This window comes from Phycodurus eques, chromosome 21, assembly GCF_024500275.1.
Source record: "Phycodurus eques isolate BA_2022a chromosome 21, UOR_Pequ_1.1, whole genome shotgun sequence".
Taxonomy (NCBI): domain Eukaryota; kingdom Metazoa; phylum Chordata; class Actinopteri; order Syngnathiformes; family Syngnathidae; genus Phycodurus; species Phycodurus eques.
The window spans coordinates 14,726,450-14,739,628 of NC_084545.1; the positions used below are offsets into that span (position 1 = coordinate 14,726,450).

The 13,179-nt window shown below is 44.9% G+C and overlaps 1 protein-coding gene across 1 annotated transcript in view; it reads right to left on the reverse strand.

Annotated features, from left to right (window-relative positions):
- Positions 1-7,394: 7,394 nt before the first annotated feature.
- Positions 7,395-13,179, reverse strand: part of mllt10 (MLLT10 histone lysine methyltransferase DOT1L cofactor) — a 47,831-nt gene continuing 42,046 nt past the window's right edge. The window contains 6 exon segments of the mRNA XM_061665919.1: positions 7,395-9,923; positions 10,020-10,104; positions 10,222-10,242; positions 11,528-11,808; positions 12,599-12,645; positions 12,758-12,907. Coding sequence (XP_061521903.1) covers positions 9,909-9,923; positions 10,020-10,104; positions 10,222-10,242; positions 11,528-11,808; positions 12,599-12,645; positions 12,758-12,907 — 599 coding nt within the window. The 3' untranslated portion in view covers positions 7,395-9,908.

Sequence of the window (13,179 nt, forward strand, 5' to 3'; positions counted from 1 at the left end):
TTTCCAGACAAAGCTGAAGTCCGAGCGGCGAGGTGCGCTTGCGCTTCCGCGACGCGTGCGGCGTGCGTGTGCGCGAGAGGCCCCGTACGTTGGCCGGTGTGCGCGCGGTCTCAAGGGTTGGGAGATTATAGACAAAAGGTGCACCTGGTGCTTTAGATTGAGTTCCTCCCCTCCCCTCCCCTCCCCCCCCCCCCCCCCCTTTACACCAACATCCACTTCCATCCCCCCTCTGCGTCTCCTCCGGCCATTCCAATGTCACCATGGGACTTTTAAAACATTAGCTCGAAGAACTGCGCCGCTAATAAGTGTCAACAGCTTGGGAACGAGGGAGACGAATGGAGACCGCGTTCTTCATATGAAAAATGTCCTCCAACAGACAGAAGGACTGGTTTTCTCCTGTCGTTCTGCAGTTTCTCCTTGACTTGTGGTATTCGCTCAGAGCGCCGCGTCGTGTTGATCTGATGGGCGCCGTTGGCACACTTTCGCACGTCGCCTTCAGAGTCGTGATTGGCGCCCTCACAGACAATCATTGAACGTTACGTACGCGTTTCGGCGGCAGCTCGCAACGCTACGGAGTTGCGCCGCATCAGAATGAGAGTCATTTCTGAAACGTCGCCTCTCTCACGGCGTTAATAACGAAACCGTGATCTAATTTATGATGTCAAAGGGTTGACATATTAGAAAAAACATAGTTATTCATATGGGTGTTGTTTGTGGTGAATAACAATGAGTTAATTGAAGAATCGTGTTTTTTCCTCAGAACGACGTTGACGCATTTATGCAACCATGTTGAACTTGTGCAACTCGTGATTTCCCATGAGCGTGGGTGTATGCGTAATATGTAGGCTGTCGCGTGTATACGGTACTGTACGTACAGTATGCAAGTCATCTTGGCGGGAAAAAGAGTAGCGCAGCTTGTTGTCAGGTGTCACCGATGCAGGGAAGCGAAGTGCAAGTACGAGGCTACTTTGTGCGCGTTTGCAGTCTGGCTTTTGTTACATGACACATAACACAGCCAATGGATCCTTTCACACACGCACACGCACACGCACACACCTGTTACGAAGCACTAAAAACTGTACAACCATCTGTTATGATGTGAATATTTTCAAACAATCAACACACAGTGATTTATTTTCTCTTTGTGGTCTTCGTCTATGCGTGCGCGGGCGTGTGTGTGTGTGTGTGTATGATTGCACATGAGGATAAGCTTTGTGTGCTTCTTTGTGCATTCATGCTCTTGTGGGCATCTAATGTGACCCCCCCCCCCCAACCCTCCCCCCCCCCAACTCTCTCCCTTCCCTTCTTCTCCCAACTTCCAAAAAAACACGCACCAACCTTCCCCTCCAGCCTAGTGGTCTCTGCCTGCATAATAAATGAGGCCCGGGGATAAGGTGGAAGGGGAAAAAAAAGGGGGTCTCTCACCCCTCTCACCCACCCACTCACGCACACACACAACGATGGACTGTACCATTACATACGGCCTGGGCCCATACCATTGAACAGCTGTTGCTGTTGGAGAAAGCTCGCTTTTCATGCTTGTTGCTCAGACGTTGATTGTGATTTGAGTCGCTTTTTTTCACCAAATAAACTGCAATGTTACAGTAAAGGCCTCCAGGTCATTCCTGGTTCATACGACGTCAACGCTTTATTCCTTGGTTATTTTGTTTCGGTAATAAACCGCTCCAAGATATTAACAGCAAGCGAAGTATCTCGCATGCCGAGCGGCGGGCTCAGAAAGTGTGGCGGTGGCTCGAACTGGCCAAATAGTTGGACAACGCGCCAGTCTTTAGAACTGTTTCGTCATGAGTTACAAATATTGTGTCATGTGTATGCAATGAAACACACGAATGTTGAAATCCTCTGATGCCGTCCGGTAAGGCGAGAGGAACAAGCGAGCTCCACTTTCAACAGGAACCGAGATTTAAATGACGGAAACTGCTAACGTGAGCCGGTTACACATTTTCATCGTGACGAAGGAAGTCACAACTCATCCTAATCAGAAACATTTGTTTAAAAAAAGAATCCAAAAATTAAAAAAAGATTTATTTATTATTCTATATTTTATGAAATGTCTCTTAGAAAATAAAATGACACGTTCACATAAATCCCCAGAACACTCTGCAGTTAAGTAAATGATTGGCCCTGGACTCTATTTCAGGGAAGATAGTAATATTAACAATCTACAGTGTACGGCATATTTGAGGGTTTAAGGCGTAAATAACTCATAACTTTTTCCACTTTGAATCAAACCCTCTCATTCGCTAAATCTGACCGTTATTGGTGGAATACTTGCAGGGCTAAATGTTCAACACGCAACATTTTCAATTTGTACAACGCGCGCTTTGCCTAAATGCAAAATCACACAGCAGTGACAGATTTGTCAAACACTTAACGGCAATGTTGTGAATCGCGTGACGTGCGACAACTGTTGCTGTGAAAACGCCTTCCCCTCATTGTTCTCTTCTTCTATCAATGTATCCATCCGTTGTGTCCGTTTGTTATGACCTCCGAACCTCTGATTCAGGGAGGGATCGAGGCGAAATTCACCGTAATATTCTTGGATCCGAGCTTTGGTGTGCGGAGCCGGGCAAGATAAATGTCACTCTATTGTCCATTTGAACGCAATTTAATTCCCTCCCCCCCCCCCCCCCCCAAAAAAAAAAAAAAAAAGACAAAACATTTTGAGGAAGTCAAATCTGATCAAGGTTACTTAAATGCTGGGCCAAAGGAAGAATTCATTGGAAGAATCCCCCAAAAAGATATATACTGCAACCGCAATGTCTTCTCCTTTTGATGCAGTAGCGCCGCTACACGCATATTCACGGCAGATGTGTATTTCATTGAAAATGTAAAACTTATCAATTCAGTTTTATAGATCCTTTGAGTGCAATATGCGAACTCCTCTGCAATAACGCTAACGGGCTGCTTTTCCTGCCCATGTCATGTCCGGGGCTCCGTCCTCAACCACTCATTTCCCGCATTCGCTGTCCGACCGCCCGAAATGTTTCCTATCTTGTATTTTTTGTTGCTGAGATATTACGGTGACAACCAAGTACTGCATTTGTTCCACACTTTTCCAGGTTGTTTCAAAGGGATCAACAGCGACAGACTGTTTTTGGGGGGAACTCTTCGCTTTGAGCGGTGCTTCGGAAAGACGCACGCACGCACGCACGCACGCGCGGCACAGGTGAGTGCGTGCAATTTGATGAGAGGATTTCTTCATAATATCGTATGCGTGTGGAAGTCACTGCTGTTCGATGAGTGCTACAATCTAATTTGTCAACCTGACCACACTGGCAAAGAAGGGGGAAATAATTAATAACACATCCCTCTCTGTCCATTGTGCTGTGAGGCGGACACATACGCACGAGAGAGTCCCTCAGCCTGCGAGTCCCGGAAGAGTTCATAACGAGAACGGAGCCCACCTACGGCCAATCGCTCGGAAGTAATTATCGGTAACGATCTGCGTGTCACCGATCTATTTTTACCTGACGATCGAACCCGGAGCTCGTCTCGCCGTTCATTACAGGCCCGCGCGCTTCCATCCATCTCTGTCAGCACCGCCGTGGAGTTCCTCACCGCTGCACTCGCGGACATGCAAGAAATTCAAATAGAAGGTCGGTCAAGTTGGACGACACATTATTGCTGTGTGCATTTCAACATCCGTCCATCCATCCGTTTGTCTGTCGGTTACTTCACACAAAAGACAAACTACACACTGGACTGGCCACCGGTTGATCACAGGGCACCCCATTGGAATAGATTCATGTTATTCAAAAAAAACCAAAAAAAACAAATGCTCACTGTCAGATTTGCTGGAAAAACGACGACGACGAGAACTTAAAAACAGAAGATGTATATATAAACAGAACGAGGGCTTCTGTTTGAGTTTAATTGAATTTATACATCATTCAGTGACTTTCTGTTTGGGGGTGGGTCATGTGGCTTCACTGGCCTCATACTTGATGGTCCTCAAAGCAGACAGCAGGTCGCCATGACAGACAGAAGTCGTACGTCTTATTTATACTGCCCAGACGAACAGAGTAGAAGAACAAGAATCTGTCATTTGTAGTAACTGCAAATGATAACGGTTGATAATGAGTGAGATAAGAGTGCAGTGTTGTAAAGTATTTTTTTTTTTAATGAGATTACAGATTCCCGGTTGACCATGAACTCACCACACTCAACCATCCTATGAAATGGCGATTTTTTTTTTTTTTTTTAAAGAAAAAAATTTCCTTGGCGTTAAGGTTATTTATTATTATTATTATTATTATTATTAAGACTGGAATATGACTTATTTTCGCTTTTTTGTAGTAACTAGGCGGACGACGCCAACAAGGAAGCTGTTCGCTCTAAACTGTGTGAAGCTGCATTTCCCTTTCAAAAGAAGGGGAAAAGCAGGCGACGCAGATTCACGCAACAGTGTTTATTTTTTATTTTATTTTTATTATAAATGTCATTAACTGCTGAATTAAAGCACGTTTTATCACCCGTTTACCTCCAACTCACGGATTTCCCCCCCCCCCCCACGAATTTCCTCGAGCCGTTTATGCGAGCGGGAGTCAGCGGGGGAGAGACGGCGAGCTATGCCGCGCAGGCATTCACTCTGCCGGCAGGCGCGCGAACAACACGCCGCTGAGTTCCCCGGAGGTCGCCGCTTCCCTCGAGCCGAGACGGGAAGCTTCACGTCAATCGCACTGAAACTAAATTACATTCAGATTTAACATATTCACATAAAATATGGACATTTCAAATTCATGAATTATGTTAGAATTTAGATGTTTGTGTGTGTGTGTGTGTGTGTTTGTACGCTTTGCAGAAGATTAAACATTTAGGAAAAATTGAAGAGATAAAGAAATATTATAACAGATGATTGCTCAAATTATATTGAAAGCCTTTTGATGTACTTTTTTTCTGATGGATTGAATTAGATTTTGTTTCTTTTAAAAAAAGCTGTTTCTTCCAAAAGGAATTTATCTCCTTTTTTTTTTTTTTTTTTTTAAACCTTGTAGTGTTTTAATTTTTTTTGCCCCACATTTCTGTCGAACTTGTATCCTTTGCCGATTACAAAGTAAAACAAAAAATAGATTTGATGAAACAACTTTTTGCAACTTCAAGAAAAATTCTAGCTGTCCTTTAACATGGAGTGTGCGTGCGTGTGCGTGCGTGTGCGTGCGTGCGTGAGAGAGAGAAAGAGCGTGACAGCACAGTGTCACTCTGCAGAAGAATACAAGCTGTCTGAGAATGAAGAGGGATGAAGCAGGATCCTGCTGCTTCTTTTCGTCACCATTATCCTACAGGAGAGGGACCTGTGCGGGGGCATGCACGCGCACACAGACACACACGCGCACACACACACACACACACACACACACACACACTGCTCCCTGGGAATTGCCTCAGCTGTTCCCCGCAACGCTGAGCTTGTCCTCGTCCTCCCGCCTCAGCCCTAAAGCTTTATCTGGCAGCTCTGGTTCCTCAGGGCGCTGTACCGAGGCCCCTGGCAGTCGACTGCAGGTTCCCAGCCAGGATTAAGCCTCTTAATGACAGCCACTCTGTGATGATTTACACTGCATTACTGTACACATCAGCTTCTGCCTCGTTCTGCTAATGGTTTCTTACTCTTGAGCCCCTTTCCCCCCTCTGCGTTTATTGTTCTTTGTTGCCTCCCTTTGAAGAAACGATCGAATTCAATAATTGAAAGAAATTGACCAAAAGCACGTGTCCAAATGCATAGAAATTACTCATAGAATTACAATTATTTTCTCAAATGGGACTATTTAATTGGAGGCTTGGAGGTTGCTGATTCTGTGTAACAATTATGGAGAACATTTTGGATTTATTTGTATTTTTTTAACTCCACACCAGCTATATTGAAAATACACTATCTGTATTGAAATGTCATATTTTAAAGAATATTGTCAACAACAACAAAAATCATTGGACCCTTCAAAGATACCCCTGCAAAATGGAAGATCTGTATTAAAAAGATTCTGTGTTCACATTGTTTAACTTCCACACTGTTTACTGTTGTTGTTTACAATGTTGTGAAACGGCACTGTATGATACTGAGAGCATTCATAAATGGTATTTCAAGCTGTATGGATCTAAAAATAACGGGAATAAATTCAATCCAATTGGCAGTCCGAGAAGGTGAAAAATAAATAAAAGCAGATTCCATGAGAATTCAGTCCCAGCGGCTCATTTAAAAACAGCAACAGATCAAATATGCCTCAATACATTCATGCAGGGCTTAACATAAACGAGTACACCCCAACAGATTTGTTAGAAAACCTTTAGTTTGCTTTCAGGATCAGTAGTTGTATATGGCATATTGTTGTATATTGTATATCTTCTACAAAACTGTGGACTGCCAGCGAAATTTGCCGATATGCACACGCCAGCAGACGTCGAGCAAAGCTTTGCGTGCGTTTCTTGGGCAAATGCACGTTCGCCCATTGAGTCCTTGGAGCAAATAGAAGTGGAGCTTTCCACAAGCACATCCACACCCACTGATGTCAGCTGAGCCACGTGGCCTCCATTGGTCATTCGTTCGATCACCCGGGGCTTCGGCATCCCGCTTTGGCTCTCGGGCCCGCTTTGACTTTGCTATCAGGCACCTGGTCAGGCGGCGCACGGGGGTCCTCCATCAGCTGGTGCGAGCACCGCCCCCGAAACACCCGAACTCCCCACCCACCGAACCCCGGGGACGTGGGGGTGGGGAGGGCTGATGATGGACACAGTGGCTCTGCTGTGTTGGGAAGCAGCTTATAAAAGAGAAGCTCCTAGGTGGTGCTGCTGCTGCTGCCGGTGGTGGTGTTGTTAAACAGGCTGGGCTTGACTGACAGGTCTGATACTGTGTAAAGGCGGGTGGAGGAGGGGGTGTTTTGGGGGTGAATGAGCAAGTGCTCGGTAAAGAGGGCGGGGGGCGTTGAATTCGTCGAATTGTGCCGTGAATGTGTACGTGTGGTGGGGAACAGGGGGTGGCGGAGGAAAGTGAGCTTTTAATTACCAGGGCAGAAGCAGATGTAGCAGAGCGGTGCCCCCACCTTTAACACACGCGCGCGTGCGCGCACGTTCCTTCTTAGCAGCTGGAAGTCATCAAATGTCTGCGCGTGCGCGCGTTTATTGAGGACAGCAGCGGCCTTGGGAGCTTTGCTCAAATTGGAAAGATGCTCACAACTTCTATTGAAGTGTTATAAATACAAATTACACCGAACGGTACATGACCCTGATGCTGCTTATTTAGTGTTCGATGCTTTGGAACAGGTTTTGCAGTGACAGGTTTATATGGAAAATAGTCAAAATTGTTGTGCAAATGTGCGGCAATTCATCTTATACTCTCGTAAACCATCCCCTTGAAAAGACAGCTCAGCCTGTTACTTAAACCAGAGTGTTTCTTTAATTTGTGATCTGAAATACAATGTCAGCTCCCCACCCACCATTATTTTGTTACTCGTACAAACGGATACAAACATTTTGTGCACAGATGAAAACACGCTGCACTGGAGTATAAAATGTCAAGAAAAACAGTGAGAAACCTTAAAAAAAAACAAAAAAACCGAAACACAATGTCCCTGCACATACAAAAATAAATTAATACTTTGTGTCCAGTAAACCTCCAACCTTATTGTCAGCTCTGACCCCTGAAAATCACACATACAAACTGAGGCTTCATTGGCTTTCCTTCGCACAAACGCTTATGTACACCCTCGGCCAATGACGAAGAAGATCTATTTACATTTAAAGAGGTAAAAATGGACCCCGCCCCCACCCTTATTAAACAGCTGCAGTCACACAATCCCCATCAAATTTTAAACACGTGATCCAAAATAGAAGTCAATCAAAGGGTTTACAAGAAACCAAAAACAGGAAAACAAACTTTACACAGTAGTACAAGGTGATGTTAAATACCAACATCTGAGGACTCGGAGGATATAATCATCTTACACCCGTTACATAAATAAATAAAAAGCACAACACAAAAGTTTGCTTTCATATTGAAGAAGACAGCACAAATTCTTTTTCCTGGTTTTTAAGAGTGTTTCTTAATCTGTTGGCTTGGCAACACAGTTGAATTGACAGCAGCATTGAGCGAGAGCAGAGTGATAGAAAGGAAAAGGGAAAAATGTCAAACAAAACAAAAATTTAAAAAAAAATAATAATAATAATCAATGCTTGGCCTCAGGCACTTTGGGCGTGGAGGCTGATTGGCCGGTCCTGACTCTTGTGGATTTTTATTGGCCACTGCTGTCGGCCATTTAGGTCCCGCGTGTCGGAGAGGTAGTTGCAGCTAGGGGGGCTCGTTCAAGGATGACCACTTCCACATGTTGACGCACGCAGGTATGCGGATCCGCGCGTCCCTCTGAACGTTTCAATTTCTTGGTCGTTTCTCCTGTGGACATTGGTGCCCTTTTAAGTGATTGGTGCCCTATCATGGGTTGCACCGCGAGGAGAGCGTCACAAGCAGGCTGTCGTCGGTGATGACTGAGCCAGACTTGGCTCCATGACACACAAACGGGTCCGCACAAAGGAAGGCAGAGCGGCCATCGTGGAAACGGGTGGGATATCTGATGCCAGACAGATGCCGAACGCGCACCGGCTACTGCAGAAAGGGATTCCGTTTTTTTCTTACAAAACACACGGTGCGCTCTTTTTGTTTGTGTTTGCAGTCTTGCGAGGAAACGCGTGTGGTAACGTGCGGAGGCCCCTGAGAGAGTGACGCAGCAGAAAGACCAGACCGTCCGTGGTTGGATGACGCTGGGGATGAAAAACATCTTCAAAGTAGCGGTGGGACTCGATTCGAGAAATTCATTCATTGGAGGCTTTGTAATTAATGTCGATTAACCACATTTTTTAATCGGATCACAAGATTTGGCCTAAAAAGCAACATTAAACATTTAACATAATTTAAATGAATTTTTGCGGACGACTGCATCAAACAATTGACGCAGACGGGACTATTGCTAACGCTGGAAATGTGAATTTAATTGCATTTCAATACAAATCAGTAGAAAAACTAATAGAAAATATCCCTGTCCAGAATTAAACCGAGCTAAAGTTAAAAGGGCCATTTTAGGACAGTTTTTTTTTTTTTTTTTTTTATAAACATTATTGCCTTTAAATGGTTTCTGTGTGGCAGTTGAAAAGTTGGAAAACATATCGGAGGGTTGAAGCGCTTTGGCGGTATGAAAACTTCTTTTAGCACAATTTGCACAAAATCGCGCTCTCAAGGCTTCCATCGGGTATTTTCTTTTCATGAAATTGACCTCCCATCAGTCCGCGGAACACTTTTTCATCCAATTCCTCCATTTTGGTAGCAGAGCCCTGACTTGTTTATTGAACGAAAAGTGCACCATGAAATCATGCACTGACGAAGGTTCAGCATTGTTGGGAACGCGTGATTAAAAATGCTATTCTTTTTTTTTTAACTAACTAATTTGTTTGTAATTAATTAATCGCAATTCGTGTGTTACAGTCCCACCCCTACTAAAAAAACAAGTGGAACGGTAGCAGAAAAAAAGTGATGTTTGTGACTGAAAAATGTAGTATTTGGCCCATCAATTACAGAAATAATGAACGTTGAATCCAAATACCACATGTCATGTCTTTTCCTTCCTGCGCAATTCCAACAACCTTCTTCTGCAGCCCTGAAGCATGAATGCAAGTTGTACTTGAGCACCAAGAAGGGCTTGATGGCTGTCGATGGAGCAAATGTGGCCAGCGTAGGACTGCAGCTGGTCCTGGTGTTGCTGCATTCGCTGCTGGGAGACAGCGGCGCAGAAAAAGCAAAAGGGGGGCGGAGTAGGGAATGAAGAGGGGAAATAAATGGGTGGGGGGGGATTGTTGAGATCAGACTAATTTTTCCAGACAAGAGATGTGGGAGGGACGGAAGGGTGAAGTTAATGCAAGTGCTCCTAGAAAGATGACAAATACGGGGAAAGAGGACAAAGATTTATTCATTCATTGCATTGAAACATATAGCAAGTAGCTAACTGTGCACGTAGTCGTACCGCTGAGGGCTGAGACGCCAGCAGTTGCTGGAGCTGATGCTGCTGGAGTAGCCTCTGCTGGTCTGCCAAGCTGAGCCGCGCCGCGCTACCGACAAAGGAAACAGTCAGACGTGGTTTTGATATGAAGACGGAGAGTAGAAAGTTTGGACAAATGGTTCCCAATGAAGCAAATGTTGGGTTTAAACTTCCTGTCTGGTCTCACCTGTTCTTACTAGCTCCGGAGCTGGAACGGAACAGTGCAACACGCCAGCAAAAGGAAACAAAGAAGAAGCATTTCAAAATTTGGGTCTGATTTACTAAGATCCCAAATAGCGGGCGCTAAATTGCGTTTGACTCAGTAACAGGTTACATGCGCTGTTGGCAACAGGTGTTAAAAGTGGAGAGACTGCTGTCTTAAAAGTTCAGTCAAATGAGCATTGTAGCTCCTGATGATTTGCACCATGGAACATTTGGGAGCTCGCCGAAAGCGTAGAATGAAGTTTGAAGTGATGGAAATGGAAGTGTTAGTGGAAGAGGAAAACGTGTGAGTGAGTTACGGAACATAAATTGATCGCTGCAATTAATTTGGGGAAGCCAGCAACCGCAAAAAGCCATGTTTGATTTAACGCACCCTGAGTGCATGGCAATTTGAGCTAAGTGAGCATCCTGTGTAGCATAGCGTTTAAAACCTGGAAAACAAGCAAAATGAACTCTGCAGCAATTTTGAGTGTTTGGCACAGTTGTAGATTAGCTTGCAAATCTGTTTGCATGGGCAATCAAGTTTGGGCCTGTTTTTGCGTGGGCAAACCTGTAGAAAATGGCTCTTGGTGTTTTCAGTGAAAAGTGGCACAAATACAATTTGGCCTCTGACCGCATTTTTGTTTTTGTTTTACCTGTCCCGTTCGGCTGCTTGGTCACGCAGTACGGTGGGTCTGTATGCCTTTTTATGGCGGAAGAGTTTTGCTGTGCAACACGGGAGCTTGATATACTCCCTCGGTAGGTATTTGTATTAGAATGGATATTTATTGGAAATGCACTTCGACAGAACGAGGTTTGGGAGGGGAAAGAGAGCGAGAAAATAGAGAGCAGAGCAACTAAAAACAATGACAACAATATCGGTATGTAACGGTGTACGACAACAGCGACGTTACAATGGTCAGACGTCGGATTCCATCTTTCTTATGTGGACAAGGAAGGCAGTGGTACACCCTGTGAGGAAGGGAGTAGCAAATAGAACAGGATAGGATAGGAGAGGGCAGGGCAGGGCAGGGCAGGGGTAGTGAGCCAGGCAGTGGTAAAACAACTAAAACATTTGAGCGCAATTAGGAGGACAGCCCAGGAAGTTAAAGTCATCACATGGGCTGTGTGTAGCAATTTGAGCTGGGGCCCTCACCAAGCAACTAAATCCCATAAGCACATGTCTGCAGAAACATGGTAGTGAATCATTGGCTTCTAATAGCAATTTAATAATGATACCTCACAGCTTAAAAGCAATAAAGATGACGTGGACACTATGCGGCATACACTACCTGTTATTGACAGGTAAGATGGCAGTTCCTGTCGCGTGCGGGCTTCCGGTCCCCGCTGACGTCTGGATCACACCGTTCAGTGCGCCAACGATACCCCCCACGCCAAGCGCATTTCCGGCACCGAAGGTGCCCATCAGTCCTGATATGCTGCCCAGCCCAGCGGTCCCTGCGGCGATGACACCGTTTAGTTGCGGCTGAGGTGGGCTTTGGGAAAGGGAGGGGGGGGTCGACAGGGAAGACGTGGAGCCGCTACTGCTGTGGCCACCACATGATGCACTGTCCTAGAAGGAATACAAATATTGAATGAATGATAAATGCCCGAGGGGAACATATGTCAACAGTCTGTTATCTTGAGCATGTTGATGACATCTTATGCTCTCCTCATGATGCTGAGGGTTTGTAAAAAATGCATGCGCCAAATCTACATATGTTTATAACACCGAACCATAAGGACATTTGGTCAATCAGAAGCCTAAAGAAAGTCATTTCTGCAAAAGGCAGAATGACAATGTAGACAACCACATCATATCAGACAAAGCAAGCTACAATTGTTCATAGCAAATATTGATCAACATTAATGTAATGTAAAAAAAAAAAGTATTTTGAATGACAATGAATCTGAGAATCAAGTCGCTTAATAACATAACATTGACTCATGTTGAGAAATCAGCTACAGGGGGTCCTTAGCTTACAACGGTTTCGTTCCTACGCCGGCAACAAATGTGTAGTCACAGAGCAGCAAAGTCAGAATTGCAGTAAATATTTGTATAAAAAAAACACTTTTCGGCCATATATGTAAAGAATCAACTTAAATACAATAAGCAAGGCAGTTACTGAGCGTGCCTCCTTGTGCTAAGTGACGATACGTACGCTCACACCGCTTTGCAAATTAGTTAATTGTGAGTCCTTTGTAACCTCAAATCATCATATATCTGTAAACCGGTACCGTAGTAAACTGAGGACCCCGTGTATTGTTAGAAACAAAAATTTGATGTGAACCAATAAAACTGTGACCTGTTGATACAAGTAAAACACTTTAGTGTGTTTCTTATAAATAAATGTATGCTTTACCTGAGCTGCCACAGGTAAAGATGAGTCAGCGGTTCCTCCTTTTACATCTACAACACAATGTTATCAGAGTCCATAAATGAAACTAGATAACAGGTGTCCATTCCGAATAAATGTTTTATCTTGAGTGAAAGATCTGTGTGCATGCATGCGTGTGTGTACCAGAGGAGGCTGAGGTGGGTGTGAAAGGCACTGATAGCTGAGCACTGAGAAGCTGCAGTCGCTCTCTCTTCATGGTGAGAGTTTTAATCTGCTCCTCCAGCCTCCTGTTCTCCTCCTGAAGCTGATGGAGGGACTTCAGCATGCCCACCACTGAAAGGCAGAAAGAGAGAAAACAGACAAGATTTGACAGTCGGCAGCTGGACTGTCGGAGTTGACATTTGTGTGCGCTGTGAGAGAGAGGGCAGAGAGGCCCTTCAAACTGGCACCGGCGAAAATACAATAATGCTACATTGCACAGACTTCACGTGGCCTGTTTTCAGTTGCCACTGACTGATTTGACATCTCGAGACCAGAGGGAGGTCAGAGGCCAAGATCAGCTACAGCATAGTGACCCCGCTGCCTAACTTGGGGGCGGGTCTTGC